This window comes from Thermobia domestica, chromosome 9 (assembly GCF_964235325.1).
Source record: "Thermobia domestica chromosome 9, izTheDome1.hap1.1, whole genome shotgun sequence".
In the NCBI taxonomy this organism is placed as follows: Eukaryota; Metazoa; Arthropoda; class Insecta; order Zygentoma; family Lepismatidae; genus Thermobia; species Thermobia domestica.
Window position 1 is genome coordinate 175575950 of NC_137462.1, and position 18310 is coordinate 175594259.

At 32.4% G+C, this 18310-nt stretch overlaps 1 protein-coding gene across 1 annotated transcript; it reads left to right on the forward strand.

The window, feature by feature from the left end:
• Positions 1 to 6255: 6255 nt before the first annotated feature.
• Positions 6256 to 8193, forward strand: LOC145661092 (uncharacterized). Its single transcript, XM_081726536.1, has one exon. It carries the CDS (start codon positions 6256 to 6258, stop codon positions 8191 to 8193), a length of 1938 nt encoding a protein of 645 aa, XP_081582662.1.
• Positions 8194 to 18310: the final 10117 nt, after the last annotated feature.

The window sequence follows — 18310 nt, forward strand, 5'->3', positions numbered from 1 at the left end:
CCGTTTCCTTTAGCCTAACCGGCATAACCGTTGGACGTAAAACAAAGATTTTATTTCATTTTTTTCTAACAACTTGTAAGTTCTACCGTGCAAGTGAAAAGATAGAAAACTTTCCGGATTCGAACCTAGTCTATGTTGAAAATTTGATTGCGATCGGTTCGGGTAGTTCAAGAGTAATAAAGTCAGAAACATAATCCTTTTGATTTTTATATAGATTGATTTTTATATATTTTCCCCTCCTCCCCCTCCCCTAAGTTCTACAGCAAAGTGAATAGATAAGAACACTCTCAGGTCCGAACCTCATCTACAATATGTTGAAAATTTGATCGGTCAGGTGGCTCAAGAGATTAAGAGTCACAAACATAGTCACTTTCAATTTTGTAATATAGATAGACGCAAAGTTTAAACAAATTGCCTTCAATAAACATTTTGAAACAAAGTAAATTTTCCTTATGAATATTTTACTGGTGAATTTTCTACAACTTGTGATTCTACCATCACGCACTATCAAGACACTCATTTCAGTAAGGTAGCATAATAATAATAATAATAATAATAATAATAATAATAATAATAATAATAATAATAATAATAATAATAATAATAATAATAATAATAAACATACATGTATAGTATGTATGATGAATTTTTAAGGTTTTCGTATTCTGAAAGAATACCTTTGGTTTGTTCTTAGTATGTAAAAAAAGGCCACCCCATAGGAAAGTCATCCAGGCCCTCTTTAGAACAACTTGATGGCTACACTACTTGATGGATTGATCAACAATTGAAACCCTTAAATCTTGGTGCGAATACTAACAGATTAACGGTGATCTTGGAACCCATTTGGAGTTAGAAAGTAGTTTTTATTGATTGACGATAGAGAAAAAATGTCCAAGGAAGATAAACAAAACATGTTTATGGAGTAGATAGCAGAATTTTCGCTATGGAGAAAGCCATGAACTATTAAATGTGACACGAGTTGAACTCTGTTGGCAACATATATGAAGATACAAGGTTTGTTACAAATTATTCATTTACATGTATAACTAGAGAGCATAATTATCTATCTGAAATGTTATGACGTGACAAGAATCCTTATGGATTAGTAAATCGTAAGAACCTGGGGGTGTTGTCCTTTGGCCTTAGCTTTCCAACCATTCGATTGGTTCAGATCAAATGATCAAGAGATATAATATCTTAAGAGAAATAACATACAAGATACTGTTTGTTTCCGTTGAATTCATAATTACGTCTATAAACACGCGTCGTAGTATATCTATATAATATAGGAATATGTTTATGTCTAATTGATACTCGGATACCGATAGATGATAAATTTAGTTCTCGTAGCCAATTATCTGTCAGATAATTCATCGCTGTTTCAGGAAAACAATGATTAAGTACAACATAGTAAATGTCAAGGACATTTCGGGTGTTTCATTAGGTCGTGTTTAATTTAGTCATAGTGGTGTTGTTATGTGTGAAGAATAGACATGCTCTGGATGTTTACTGTTTAACCCTTTTATAGCAAAACGTTTTCTAGTTTTCTGTGCGGGTGTTTTTCTAATATTACCAAAATATCTAAACACTAATTAAAAGCGACGGAAAGCGAGTAATGCAGGTGATTATATAATATGTAGATAGATAGAATTTTGCATATCAAAACATATTTGTAAGTTATTGAGGAATCAAAAGTACCAGTCTCATTTTATGTTCAGAGTGCTCATGAACTTGATATATGGATACACTTTATGAGGAACTTTGAAAAGGGACACAGGTGCTAAGTTGCAATATCTTATTGCTTGTTTCAACAGCTGATAGTTTTGGGAGTTCGGATTTTTATCCACCGTGGGTTCGAGTTTAACTGAGGAGGATGGCTGTTTTTAATTGTCATAATAGTTTCTGTATTTCTATCTTTGTCATATTCAATTAAGTAAAACAATGAACACGATTAATTGGAAGATCATGGAGACGAGTGTCTCGGTTGGAACTCGTTAGAAAAATAAAAGTTGTAGAGAACTCAGTTCTGGTCCAAGGGTCTCTTGTTCGATCCCAGGCAATGTGGATTCGTAGTAGATAAGTTTGTAATTTTAAATTTTCTCGGGATTTTCCAGTTTCTTCTCACATTTTCATTCCACATAATTTTAATAATCATTCACTTTCATTAATCATCATTAATCATTAGATATTTATAAGAAATAATAAAAGAGAGCAATTATAAGAAATGTACGGACTTATTTTTATATCTTCTTTGCCCTAAAAATCACATTGGAAACAAGACAAGCTCAATACAAAAATTGACTTTGGATTCGGAATGCGTGGAAGAAAATAAGAGGATGTTTAATTTAAAACATTTTTCTATAACGTATACTTTACCCTTAGAATGATATGGACATTTTTTTAAAATGTAAAAATGTTTTCATCACAATGCAAAGCCATTTCAGGGACAACGAGTACTTTCGGTTTGAAACAAAAGTTTCCTGATTTATTGAGGTAGTTCTTAAAATGTTTTTTCTTTCTTTTTTTAAGTATACCATTCCATTTTAGAAATTTGACTTTCTGCGTAAATGAACTACCTTCGGCTTTAGAAAAAGGTTGGAAATATCGCTACCTAAATTCAGGCATAGAGTCTATAGTATTTAATATTTTGAAAATTATTCTCAATATTAGAAGGAGTGAACAGGAGATATCTTATACTCGTATATTATTTTCTCTCTCTGTTTTAAGCTACGGTTTAAACGCCACTTTTTGGGCAAAGAAGCCATTTTTCAAATAATGTATGAAATAATAGTTCTTATTTTCTTACGTACATATCGAATTTTGATTTTTTTAAAAAAAATGTTATTTTCATTTTATCAACTCGATTGCCAGTAAGTTATGAAATTCAAATAGACATACAATTTGATGCTTTAATTTTTTTGCTTCAAGACTCAAGATTAGATGTGTAATAAGAGCGAGTTAAAGGCCTAGTACGAATTAATTGCCTCACCGTATATATTCTTAAAATAATAATAACAAAAATTTTTACTTAATTAATGTTCCCTGAGGCAACTGATTTTCTACTAGTTCAATAGATGCATTGTAGAATTATAGATATCCATTATTCTAAGTAGGTGTGTAAATGTGAGAGAATTTTAATCATTAGATCTGCAGAATTTTATCCTTAAATATGCATATATTTGGCTGGTAAGTTTATAATAATTGAGACATATTTAGATATACTTTACATTGGCAATAATGTACTGAGAAAATACTGTGAAGCAGTGTTGGGTAAGTTACTTGTAAAACTGTAACGCGTTACAAGTTACTTTACTTTCTCTTAAAATGTAACGCGTTACTAACGCGTTACTTGCCCCCAAAAGTAACTGTTACTTTACTTCGAAAGTAACGCGTTACTAACGCGTTACTTTTAGGTCCGAAACTTTGAATATGTGAAAAAAAATCTTATTATTTCAATTTTCCGTGCTACTATTACTTCCGCTATTATTATTATTATTATTATTATTATTATTATTATTATTATTATTATTATTATTATTATTATTATTATTATTATTATTATTATTATTGCACGTTCTGAATCGCTTTATGTAAATGCAAGGACAAATTTTTACTTGACAGTTATATAAACATTTTCATATAATGTAACATTGACTAAAATGCCATACTGCTTTACTCGTAGGGATGGGCACAAGCGAGTTCGAGCGAGTTTTCTTTGAAACTCGATTCGACTAGAAACATACACCTGAGAACTCGGCTCGAAAAATTTCCTCCAACTTGACTCGAATTCGAGTCGTGTTTCTAGTCGATTCGAGCCAAATCCGATATGTAGTTTCGAGTAATCTCTTCAAGTATCTTACATAGACAATATAATTATTATCAATGATACTACTACTTATTATTATTATTATTATTATTATTATTATTATTATTATTATTATTAATAATAATAATAATAATAATAATAATAATAATAATAATAATAATAATAATAATAATAATAATAATAATAATAACACTGTGTATAAACATGAAAGAAAGGCGGTTTGTATTTGAATACTAAAAAGCTAGTTGATTGCCAACCTAGGTAGTCGTGAAGTCTAGAAGTCAAGGACATTGTTCACGAACTTCTGAATTTGGGTTGAGGGTCTAGGTTGAGTGTTCGGGCTCGAGCTAAACATTGTTAAAAATTATAGGGCACTGGCCAAATATCTTCAAAACTGCTCTCCCGGGTTTAGAATTGTCAACGACTCGAACAGCTCGGCTCACAGCTCATTCACTATCTACCCGAACCGAGAAGTGAGCCGAGCCAACAGCTCACCCAACCGAGTCGGCTAGAGCCCTCGGCTCAGTTTACCTGAACCGAGCAGATAGTTCATCCCAACCAAGCCAGCTCGAGTCAATGGTTCACCCCAAGGGAGCCGGCTCGATTCATGGGCTCAGTTGAGCCGAGCTGAGCTTGTTATAAAAAATCTCTTGTGGTCTTGATATCGAGACGAGACGAGTTGCGAGCAGTGTCTCCTCTCGTGAGCAACATTAAAAATATTCTATATTACTGCTTAGCTTATATTTTTTATGGCTTTCGCTTTCCAGTGAAATCAGATCATGATTTCAAAACGAGTTAAAACGAGCGAGCCATTTATCAAACTCGACTCGACTCGAAACTCAACGCCAAAAACTGTGAATTGGCTCGGAACTCGACTCGAGAATATTACCTTTGACTCGATTCGAAACTCGACTTGAATTATTCGAGTAGAGTTTTAGCTTGATTCGCCCCCATGCCTATGCGTTAGAAAAAAAATGGTTACTTATTATTATTCTGCTAAACTAGTTATATACTTCTGTAATAATAACAATGTTGTTAGGTAAAATTAAAAGTACAGAATATAAAGAAACATTACACTACAACTAATAAAATATAAATACATGAAGAGGAGGTGAATCAAAACTTGCCAGTAACTCTGAAATCGATACATGCTTTTTAAAGCTAGTTGTTCCAAACTCTATAATCAACAGGACTTTAGGATACGCAAACTGATCTAAATGAACTCTAATGTTACGTACCATCAACATTACACCAATAAAGTAAGCCTGCTCATCAGAACACAGTTTATTCATATTAACCCCTTACTGTATATCGTTAATTATGACACTTCAGTTGTTGGTAAATATTTTCTTGCCGGGGCACCACTTTACTTTTAAATTATGTCCACCATCATCTTCAGATTTTAAGAAAAAGTATTCTTTCAAATGTTCGAACGATAAAGTATATCCGTTCTCCATCTTCATAAAAACTACACTAATCAAAGTAAAATAGATTACCGGTACCACTGCACTCGTAGTTCACTCACTGAATGTATTGATTTGGAGCTGTCAAAATCTACGACAAAATTTTCCTGCTGCTTTCAATCAGTACACGTGATTTCCCTAAAGCTGTCCTCATCTTCCAAAAACAGCAAGTGGCACTATAATCTTATCTGTTTCTTTGTGTGTCGGTGACTGACTGTCGGTCACTGACATACGTAGTTCATGCTCTATTGTTCTATTCTGAGAAATTCACTTACGGGAAAGAAGCATTTGTTTCCGAAAAAAAAAAAAAATACATATATTGTAGTTACTCGTCCTAAATGTAACGCGAAAAAAGTAACGCAAACTAGGTACGTTACTTAAAAATTTGTAACGAGTTACCGTTAGTTACTTTGGAAAAAATGTAACGCGTTACTAGGAAACGTTACTTAAAAAGTAACGCGTTACAAGTAACGCGTTACTTGCGTTACGTTACTTCCCAAGACTGCTGTGAAGTACGCATGTTACAGGAAACACACACACACACACACACACACTCACACAAAAGATAATCTTTCCAATTGTTACAGGATTACAACAAAGTAACTTAGAAACAAGAATGTATCCATGTACGCAAACAAATGTACGGTATACCTTTAGAAAATTTCAATTAGACTGTCACTTGTATCACAGCAAATATTCTACCAAATTTTAGGTTTGTTATTTCTAAATCTGACAGATTACGTAACAACTCAGAATAAAAACACAAAAAAATATACGATAAGTTAACGTTCTCTCAATTTTCTCATAAAATAACAAAGAACTAAACATTATCGATTTAATTACTAATTTAAATGTAGTAGTTTCTGTTTATTTTCGTATTAATTAAATAAAACTAAGATAATCTGTTTTTCCTTGGCAGGTCTTCAAATCATCATGTACATAAAATGGTCTTATTATCATATCTCAATGGTTTTGTTGTTGCATTCGGGTACACAAACTGTCGACGGATTCATTCCATTTCTTCAGAATGAGGCTGATACCTACGCTGATTTAATAGGATGTATAATTACAACAGGTTATGAAGTATTCTTGCACACTAGATCACTTGCAGTTTTAGATACAACTAGTCATGGAGTTGGTTTATCAATTGTTCGGAACATTAAAAGCAGGCTTCCAGTTCCGACTTTTTTCCATATTTTAGATCCAAATTCACAGCTGCCAGAATTGAAAATGTTTGACATCCATGAACATAGTGATGCTTTAATAATTATATCTTCCAATGAAATGTCGTTTGTTGACGACTTAGAGAGGGCCGAAAAACTGAGTTATTGGAATCCACGAAGCGAAACGTTTATAGTACTAACAGATGTTCCAGTGACAACTGATCAATTGAGATTTGTACTGGAGCTCGCATGGTCACACAAAATTTTAAATGCTTTAGTATTTGCATTTGCTAATACTAGTTTTGAATCTGGTCGTGACTTAAGTGATAAGTTAGTGCGCGTGGTTAGCTTTAATCCATTTTTGACTGATAGTGATGGTCGGAATGGAACTTTGTACCAGGTGTTGAAAGACGGTAAGTGCAATCGAGCTAACTCCAGATTCAGAAAAGGTAAACTATTTCCAGACAAACTTAAGAACCTTCATGGGTATACTTTAAGGAATAGAGGATTCCATAAATTTCCTACTGTTCTATATGAACCATTTTCAGAAGATACCAAAGTACGTATTCCTGAAGACGGAACTGATGTAAATCTAATTTTAGCTATAGCAAAGCACATGAATTTTACATTAGACAGTCTAAATTGTAGACGGCCTCAATACGAAGCAAATATATCGTGGAATGGTATATTAGATGATGTGGTGACTGAAGAATCTGAATTCTTTCTGAACAGTATGCCTTTATACAGAAACGAAACTCAAGTAATGGACTACACCATTCCGGTGGAAACTTTTCCTCTATCCTTTGCAGTTCCAACAGCACAAAGAATACCCTTATCAAGAGCAATGATGCTATCATTTGAGCTTATAGTGTGGATCCTGATTCTGAGTTGTGTTGTGTTAACAGAAGTGATATTACGTTGTTTTATGAAAGTGATATACCAACAAGAATTGGTACTAGTGCAAACTAATATGTTTATCTATGTTTATTCAGCGTTTCTGCAGATGTCCGTGGATCTACCAAGAACCACAACAGTACGTATATTGTTCGTATCTTTTGCATACGCCAGTCTTGTAGTTACTACAATTTATCAAGCACACTTAGCGCGAATTTTCACAGTGCCTCTGTACTACAATAATGTTGATACATTAGAAGACGTGTCAAAAACAGGTTTGGAAGTGCGAAGTTATCCAGAACATCGAGATGCTATCATGAATTCCTCAAACGCTGCAATGATTGAAATGTCCAAAAGATATATACCAGATTTTGACGTGGTTGGAGTTTTGCAAAGAATGGCAACCCAAAAGGACGTAGTGTTATTTGAACCTCGCGTGTATTTAGAAAATCTACTTGTTGACCTGAATTTATATAAACATGGTCGTCCATTACTACATATTGTTCAACAGCCAGTACTCATACATTATATATCATTTTTCTTTAGAAAATGGTCACCGTTTCTTCCTAAATTTAACATCCTCATAACGAGACTTTTGGAAGGAGGGTTTCGAGACAAATGGAATAGTGATTTAAGGTTTAACATGAAACTTCAACACAAAGTTTTACAAAGTTCTGGAGATAAACAAGTTCGCAGAAGAGTAATTTTAACTCTCCACCATTATCAGTGTACGTTCTGGGTTTTACTGTTTGGACTTGGTATGAGTGTGATTGCAATGTTATGGGAAATCAGTAAAGGAAGACTTTGTTTTAGACAAAAGCATATAAAAGGAGTAAAGGTAAAGTGAATGTCAAATATCTTAAGTTTAGGGATATAATCTAGTATACGGGAATATATGATGTATACTCACCTAATATTTTTATAGTTCATTCTATACTCACCTTAAATTTTCAAGAAAGATAAAAACAGAATATACGGGGATGGGTATGTCATATTTTCTGAAAACCGTTAATCAAAGACCTATCAAAAATTCTAGCAGTACATCACTGTTTAAGTTAATCAGATAGCAAAGGAATTATTAATTTTTATATGTACAATATATTGCAATTATTCCTCGTTTTCTATATACAAATTTCAGAAATGTATATACAATTAATCGCTTACTCGATACATGAAGGGAATCTCAGTACAAATAATAGTAGGAATAGTAGTACACTTGTAGTAAGGAACATGCAAGCCAAGAGTACAAATTTCGACTCCAGTTTTATTGTAATAGATATAATATTTGTGCGTTACATTTCAAGATCATTCATTTATAAATAAAATCACAATAACTTATAGTTTGATATGCTTTAACTTGATGTGCTTAATTGTTAAAACTTGCTCAAGTTAATTTGGAATTCGAAAGATAAATATTTTTTTTAAAAAAAAAGCTGTTAGTATTTGATTGAAACTTACTGAAAGTTTTCATTTACTTTGTTATGCTTGGGTAATTTGGTATTTTTCATGAACTCGTCGTAAATAGCGAAAATTCTTTGCATGCATATTAGGTCCTATGCAAAGTAGCTTGCAGCGTTGTATCCACATTTATTGGCTGTTTTCTGAGTATGCTTTGCATATATGCGACCACCAGTACATTTTGGTGTTGTGGACTTACATGACATGACAGGATAAACATCGGGTAATGGAATTTCATTTTTGTCCTCTCATTTATCCAGGTTCTGAATTAAGACTTCGCAAAAACAGGTACTTACAGCTAGTTCTATATGAAATTAAGTTGCAAAAACATTTCACTATTATTTTCCGCCCTAAAATATGTTTAAACATGTTTTTTCTTTTGGTAAACTTAAATGAAATATCTGCCAAATTATCTCGTTAAGGAATTTAAATAAACACTTTACACCGATTGGAATCTAGCACATCTACTTATAGTTATCTCATGATTTCATCACGTTTTGTCACTTACGGTATTTTACTTGTAAGAACTAGATTATTTACAACTTTTTGATATTAAGAGAAAAATCACAATAAAATAGTACATGAATTGTTATGTGTATATATTCAATTTTAAAATAATGAAACTTAAAATAAAAGTAATCTTTTCTGTATCAAATTCATTTTACTTCTGTATGGTATGTGTTTCATAAATTAATCAAGAAATTAATTTTTCCCACAAGAAACTTCAAATGTAATATTTTATGCTTCTTTCTAATTCTATTGCTTAATTTCTAAAGATACTGACAATTTAAAAAAGAAAAAAAAAGTCCTGCTAAGAGTGATGAAAACTGTAAAACTGGTTGCACCACTACAATTTTGAAGGAATATTGTATTCTTGTAAATTCTCTGTAAGATCAACACAATACTACTAAACATTGGGTGTAATCTTTTGTTTTATGTTCAAATGAATAAATGTGTTTTAGTATCAAAATACTAAGAAGTAAATTAATTTTGAATTTAGATTAAAGTTTAGCGTCTCTTTGAGCAGCGAAGCTAAATGAAAGATAGACCTACAACTTAATGTGGAATCCAACCACATGAACTCCTGCCAGGAATCGAACCCGGATCTCCGGCGCCAAAAACATGTGTTCTAATCATGTAGCCTCGAGGAAACTCCCTCATCTTGCGTATAATGTGAATAAAGTATTATTGTCACTCTATCAACATTCAGATAGTTTAACAAAGAACAGTTGTTCTAGATGAGCATCGTCACACATATTATGTTTTACAAAATGAATCACAATATCAATAAACATTTGTGTTTAAGAAGTTTGTTCAAGTTATTAACAAATTTTCACAGCAAGTATATATTTTTCGTTAGATATTTTTTCTTTACAGCGATTCATTGAAAATAAAAGCATAAAACCTGAGTAACAGATGAATGTAAGTAAATATAAGCGCAGGTGTTTATCGTAATGCAACTAATTGGACTTATGTGCTTTCCTAACCTTTAGTATTGTTTGAAAGGACTAAAACTCCGATCTCTTATGTCTATACACTTACACATATGCCGTTAACTAACATCAAAGTGCGATCTGTTGTAGTAGTAATAGTAATGAATGTTGATGGTTTGGCGTGAGAGCAAAGATTCAAGTGACTGAGATTCAAAACAAGAATGAGACTTTTCGTTTTATTTTTTCTTCCTTTCTTTCTCCCTTTCCGCGTGTTAATAATCTTAATTACAAAATCATGAAAGACAACATCTTTCATCTCGCATAAGAGAGTGTTAATACAATTATGAATTTAAAGAAAAAGATTTCGACGAGAGTGTGTGCTGCATGATGAAAAAAATATTTAACTTTTCATCAACGGTATATCACAGTGTACATATACACACAAAACTAAGAATTTTTGATAATTATTACAATTAATGGAAATGAAAAATGGAAGTTTATGGGACATGAGTCTGTTGGAATACAAAGTGCACCAAATGGAAATTTCATGCACCAACATGTTTAATTATACCGATATTCTTGAGCTGAGGTACAAGAAGAGAAAACATTGTGTAAAATGGTGAGGTGAAAAACAGAAATGCGCCAGCAGCGTTTTTCAAACTATGATCCCCGAGGTACGACCTTGTAGTCCTCCTGGATTAGATATTAGTCCAAAAAATAAAATAAAATAATATTTATTTTCAAACGTTTTCTTTTTTAAAAAATAACAAACAAAGTAAAACAAACCATCCTAAAAAGAGAAAAGTAAAAATCTATTTTCAAGAAAATTACTTAAGAAGAAAAGATTTATAATTATATCACTTTTAAAAAGCATGAGGAACACTAATATAAAATCATTTAATTTATATGAAAATTAAAGAATTTATAAATTGATATATATATATATATATATATATATATATATATATATATATATATATATATATATATATATATATATATATATATATATATATATATATATATATTACAAATCTGTTATGAAAAATAGTAAAAGTTTAAAACTTTGTTAAAACTTGCGAATATTAACCCTAATCAGTAAAGCTAATTGCATACGAAAAAGTTGATATCGATTTTAAAAGGTCAGACAAGATATCTACTCATAACCACAACATATATAAAAGTATCATCATCATCATATGTATTCTGCGATTCTTGGCAGGTTACTTGCCGCAGCTCAGAAGTTTTCATGCTCCACGGGCTTCCGCTAACCTGTTCGTCTTCATGGACGATTTTTTCTGTTTTGATATCATCCATAAATTGTAATCTCCTTCGCCCCCTCCCTCTCTTTCCTGCCATCATACCCTCAACAATGAAATATTGTATTGGAGTACAATATTCCAAGTATCTCAAGTAGAATGGAATATTGTATTGTCACCCAAGTTAAGTCCCGGTGTAAAATCTCATCATCGTTATGACGTACACGCTTGAATCTGTTACAAGTTAGAAGAATAGCATATAAAAAAGAAAAATACCGTCATATTAATTGTATACCACACACATTAGCTGAGGATCTTAAACAGATATACAGTTGATTTAGTAATGTAAAAATATACAAATTCTAATCGCTTATATGGATGTTTTGTTGTAAAACATTCTTGACGACTTTCAATTATTTTATTTAAAAATAATAATATGCGTTTTCTCTTATAAATAAATTCTATTTATAAAAAATAAAACATATTAACCCGTGTGTCACGTTAATTCCTAATAATAGTACATGGTCAAGCTAATAGAAGCTACTATTATTTGCATAGCCCGGTGCCAAGAGATGTCGCTAGTGTGCAGGCAATTTTGGAGATTTAAAACTATTGTGATGACTTTATTGTAGCTTAAAAACGGCATTGTTTCAATTTAATTATTTAACATAGTCTATCATAATTCTCCTGTAGTGTACAACGGACGGACAATTAGTATAAAACTAAAGAAATTTTAATTGATATTATTTAAAAATACGTATAAGTGGGGATGTACTTAGCAAGTTGAGGGAGAACTCAAGACTTTTTCAGGGGAACCGAACTTTTAGAAATTAAAAGCAGACTTAAAGTCCTATTACAGAACGTGAAAGCATTAATAACTCACCATGCATAGGCTATATACAGTATATCTACAGTAGGACGTCGATAATTCGAACGTCAAAAATCCGAACACGGTTCCTAGAACCTTTTTATATTTTGTCTTAGCGCTAGCGATAAACAAACAATAGGATTGTCCGTCGGCGTTGAGTGAAGTCAATGTTTTTACAAAAGCTCATTCATATGTAATTGTTTGTCATATATATTTGTATTTTTATTTTCCCTTAGGCCTATATAAGTTAAGTTTTAAGTGTGAGTTACAAGAACAGTGTAATTTAGTGTACGAGCAGGTTCTTCAGAAACATTAAATGTAAGTAGCCTTATGTACGGTATTGTAATTACTGTATGTACTGTATAACCACTATATCGATAAAAGAGCATACCGTACAGTATATTTAAGCCTAAATGGCATTTTCTTGATCATTTTCGAAAATCCGAACAGTTTGAAAATCCGAACTACCTGTGGTCCCAATTAGTTCGGATTTTCGACTTCCTACTGTATATCTATACCTATCTATCTATATGTATATATGTTAGAAGGGAATCGAACCCGCGATTCTATAGCATGTGATCACTTACCCTGTGTATTTTCTACTCTACTACATAAATCCGAAACTCTACTATATTAAATAACAAATTTCGGTAGAAGAAATGAAAACCATGCTACATAGCAACGTCTTGTACTGCATTATTTGTTTTTAATTTCTTTTCACTTATACGCTAAAGTCGGAATAGACAGAAGTAAATAACTCATTGTCTTAATAAACTATCATATTTAATCAATGCAGGGTTGTATATTTACTTTTGGGCCACCCTGTATTTCACTTAGCAACATTTTCATTCTATCCATTCTGAATGTACGGTTAAAGACAAAAGTTATCACAAGTCTAAAGATGAAATTTACTGATAGTTTTAGGGGCGTACGTAAGGAGGGCTTCCGGGTTTTAATCCCTCCCTTGAGCAAGCTATTATAAAAATAATATTAAACATTTACCATATTAAAATATGTATACAGACATCTGAAATCATTTATGAACTTGGGAGCTTGGAACCTCCCCTCTTTGATGAAATTCTGAACCCTTTCTATCTTACATTTCTTGAGGAAAGAATAAAGTTTACAACAAAACGAAATACAGTAGATAGATTAACTGAAACAGAAAATGCTAATGTTCATAATACTCTCTTTTTCTTTCTTTCTTTTTACAACAGTTATTCTATTAATATTCAATCTTCTTTCTTCTTCCGATCTCTAAGCGTAGAAGCTTCCTCCTGTTATCTCGCAAATGCTTAGATCTTGGTTTGTGGATTGATACGACAGTCATTACAGTACACTACTGGATAATTATGTCATATGACAACCTACACAATGAAATTATTTCGTATTGTCCATATCGTATATCCAATTTTATTTGCTTGGTTATTGACATTCCCTGGAAGGAAGTTTATATTTTGTGCATATTAATCTAAAATACGTATCTTACCACTTCATAAATTTTCCATCTAATGATAAATCACATTCAATCTAACGTTAGGATGAACAGAAAGTTAATCACTTGATTGCAGGTAGAACTTCTTGTGCAAACAGTATATGGCAGCAAGAAGTATTCGCAATAGAAGGCAGCTAGAAACCATTGGTTAAAGAAGGCCTTATTATTGTTAGATGCCCTGATGAGAGGCCGGGTGGGTGGGTGGGATGCGTGATGAATTTAGCAAGATGAACCCAACCATTATCACACATCATGTGCATTAAATCAGTGGAACCGTCGGTCAGCTACCTACGAATTGCCAGTTGCCGTGCTACAATACATACACACCGAGTTTCGTACCGTAATTACACCAAGATAACGTGTAACAACTACTTTTCTTTGTAACATATTGCGTATGTTTTATTTTATTTATTTATTTATTTTTTGTTATGAACCAAACCTGCGGTGTCTCGCAACCGTTACTGCTTAAAAAGACACATTGCTCTAAGCAAGTGTCGCTTCACAGAACAACATCAATAAATAAAACCCAAGCACAAGAAAGTAGATACTTAGACATACCAATACAACTTTTTCTTATGCATAAATTGTACTATTAGATTTAATCATAATCTTTATCCACATTATCAGTTCTTTAGATTTTTTTTCTTTCGATCGTAAACAAACTTTTTTTGCAGCTAGGTCGTTTCATATCAAATCAATTGAATAAAAGACCTTGTTGTTACTTCAAGTACTGAGATTTTGATATTTGTGTACTTACAATATTAAAAACGAAAAGAAATGACTGTAAATATCATATGCTCATTGCGTTGAAGTTATTGAATTTGAATGTGGGTCTCGAAGTTTAATAAATTAGGTTTATGTGGACAAAAAAGAAATCAGAAAATGATTATTCAAACATCAGCAAACTGTTCCATGATGATTACGATTATTATTATTATTACCTGTTTTATTGAAGCATGGAGCTTATATTTATTTTCTGAACAGATATTATTAAAACATTCTCGTTATTTCTGATAGACTTATTACACAGACACACACAAAAAATAAAAGTTCTGTGTATCGGACTCAGGGTATGGATTCGATATATTTTGTTGCTCAGAATCAAAATTTCGAAATCCCAGAAAGATTAATCGTGTCAATTTTTTTGTTATCGTACATCTTGTACAATTTTAGATAGGGAGGATTATGTAACACAGCAATTAAAAGTAAGTTCTGTTCAGCGGATCCTAGGGTGTGAATTCGATGCATTTTGTTACACAGAATCCAAAATTTGAAACCCTAGGACGATTGACCGTGTTAGTTTTGTTTTAGGGCGAAAAATGTGTGTCACTCCTACAAAAAAAAAAAAAAAAAAAAAAAAAAAAAAAAAAAAAAATCGCCTATAAAAATTGGCACAATCAGTCGTCCTGAGGTTTCGAAATTTGAATTCTGTGGAACAAAATACATCGAATTCATACTTGGGGTCTGGAGCACAGATTTTTTTTTTTTTTGTGTGTGTGTGTGTGTGTGTGGCTGTGTTATTAGTGCGTTCTTCTTCGGTAAACACAATTCTGGGAGCGATTTCACAGTGGAGTAGTTTTCATTGACTTGTCACAGTACAAAATTGCAAGACATTAAATTAAAACAAACGATTTATTAAATCAATAAGAATGTTTTATACTTTGTTACTCTTCTACGCTGATGGACCCAGCTAACACTTTAAAAATCTCTGAGAATTTTGTATATTAATTAAAAAATTTTTTTAAAAAATTATAAATAGTTATATGTTTTATTTCTTTGCAAGAAACAGTTGTATTTGTAATTTCTATGAGTTGTTTATTTTTCTTTATACGATAACTTATTGGATATGGAAAACAACCAAATAAAACATCATTCATTTGAAAAGTAAAAGTAATAACATTATATTTCAGCCTTCTAACTAGAATGATTTTTTGCTTCGAAAAACATCAAAGCGTAGCTAACGGTAAGTCTTACTCACATACATATACAGAATGACGTCATGTAAATAAAATATTGAATCCTGAAAGATTACAGGCAATAACTCCCTTAATCCAGTTAGGAATTTTCGAACATGAAGCTATATAATAAATGATTTCTTTTAACAACAGTATCAATATTATGACAGAGAGAGGAAAAACAAACTGGGTATAAGTTCTTTTTTTTTTTTATTAGATTGGTTTGGAATTGAAAATTTCAAAAGTAGTAAAAAAAACCAAAAAGCAAGTGGAGGTGTTTATCCATCATATGTAAAATATAGACAGCATTAAATTTCCGATGTTGTTAAAAACAGGGGAGAGAGAGAGAGAGAGAGAGAGAAAAGCAAAGCAATGAGAGAGGTTTAGTACAAGCTTGTTTTAATCCCTGCTCATCTACATTCGTTTGTTTTATTGCGTTGCATTACAACAGGGCTGAGAAGGGGTTGCTCGTAGAGAATACAAGGGGGTGAGGGAAGGAGAGAAAAAGCAGATTTCCATGTTGAGTTGTAATGAGTGTGTTATCTTCGTTTATACAGTTTATGCATACAAATTTCACATTTCCATTTCAGATCGACATGAAGCGAGTGAGTATTCCATGTGCAAGTCTAAAACTGGTAGCTTTATATTTTACTGTTCTTTTTCATTATTTTCTCTTGCTTGTTTTGCTTTGGTTCTTATTATACAGACAACATTCCCCTCCTCTCTTTCTTTTACAATAAATGTCAATGTAACTTTATTTGTTTATTTATTACACTTTATCCGACGTGCAGCAGACTCGAAATGCACATGCGTGAAAAGAATTGATTGTTATTGATGCACAGTGAAACTGATGAATCTATCCTTCAATGAAATATTTTTTTTAAAAAAAAAAAGTAATTTATATAGAAACAAAATTTATATAGAAGTGAGAAAACTTGTAGAATGATTTATTTGATCATTATTTATAGTTAAACTTCATATTTCACTTGTGATCTGCAACATATGTATACATGGATGGACTGGAGCAGTAAAAATGATTGAGCTGAGTAAGGAGGGAAAATGGTAACTTGTGAAAAGGTTATACCATCGATGACTTATTAATAATAATTTGCCAACTTACTATGCAAACTGCCCTACGTTCGTCCAATAAATAACATGCCAACATTGGATCTTCCTATAAATTGCATACCACATAGGATCAATATACATTGCAAGGGTGTCTCATAAAGAACGCAACTTTTGAAATGCTCACCATTTCTTTTCTAGTAAGTTGACAGCACTGAACACTACACGATTTTTATTTGTGCTGAAAGTTGTGCAGAAGATACTCCGGAGATGTTTTGCGGAGATGCTCCGGAGTCACGAGGGTGAAGGCGTGTTCCACAGCTGCTCATAATTTTTGCGTTGTGCGATATAAAGTATTTTTTTTAGTTGTTGGATTATGAAACCCCAGAGAGCATTGTCTGGTGTCGTCATATCGGGACTTCTTGGAGGCCAGGCAAAGGGAGCTGGTGTAGATGCACAACCTCTTTCAATCCAGCGGCCAGGAAACGTCTGCGAGAACTTGGCGCAGAATTCAGCTGTGTTATGATATGGATGGTGATCATACCGATGTTTATGACTCTTAAGACTTCAAGGTAACTGTGTACAGGCATTCTACCATAACTAACACTATACTGTTGAAACTAAAGGGGGGTACGCCCACTTCCGGACCACCCTGTACAGAATATTCGAAAAAAATGGTGAGATTTCGTAGAGCTGCTGCGCAGGAGCGATGGCATTGAGTGGTTAAATGATACATCGTTTCATTCAAAATCTTAAATAGTTTATTCAGGGGCAAAAAAGCAAATACAGTGCTACTAGAATCCATTGTACTGTAACCTAAAAAAAATGTAAAAAAAGTGTGTTTGCTTGTCGGTATGTTTCAAATGTGTTCAGCAGTTACTTTAAAAATTATCTTTCAGCATAATTCTCCTCACTTTGTTCTATTGTTTCATTTTGCTTTGGATTTTCGTTTTGGAGATCAATAGATCAGATGTCAAGACCCGAACTTCAAACCGTTGGATATTTTCATGTGAGTTTTTTTTGTCAATGACATTCTGTACCACGTTAACAGCGACAATACGAACCACCTGAAAACAAAAACCAGCGACACAATTAGTACTGTTACACCAGATATGCTCGACATATATATCATGCATTTTCATGTGAGTATGTTTCTATGTATGCACTATATATATACTATGTATATTATTACAGTATAGAGGGTTTTGGTAGCACTGCGTTTTTTTGTTTTTTTTTTTTTTCATGAATGAACTCTTCAAGTTACACAACAAAATAGTATATCATTTAGCCACACATGTGTCATCACTCTTGTGCAGCATCAGCACGAAACTTCACGATTTTTTCACGAACGCTCTGTGTTTATACAAAAACTAAAGTTTCAGAATTAATCATAATTTTCGGCTATATCACATTAACCACTGTAGTGTACCC

Coding starts and splice junctions, on each gene's coding strand:
- LOC145661092 (XM_081726536.1), top strand. CDS start 6,256: ATGGTTTTGTTGTTGCATTCGGGTACACAAACTGTCGACGGATTCATT.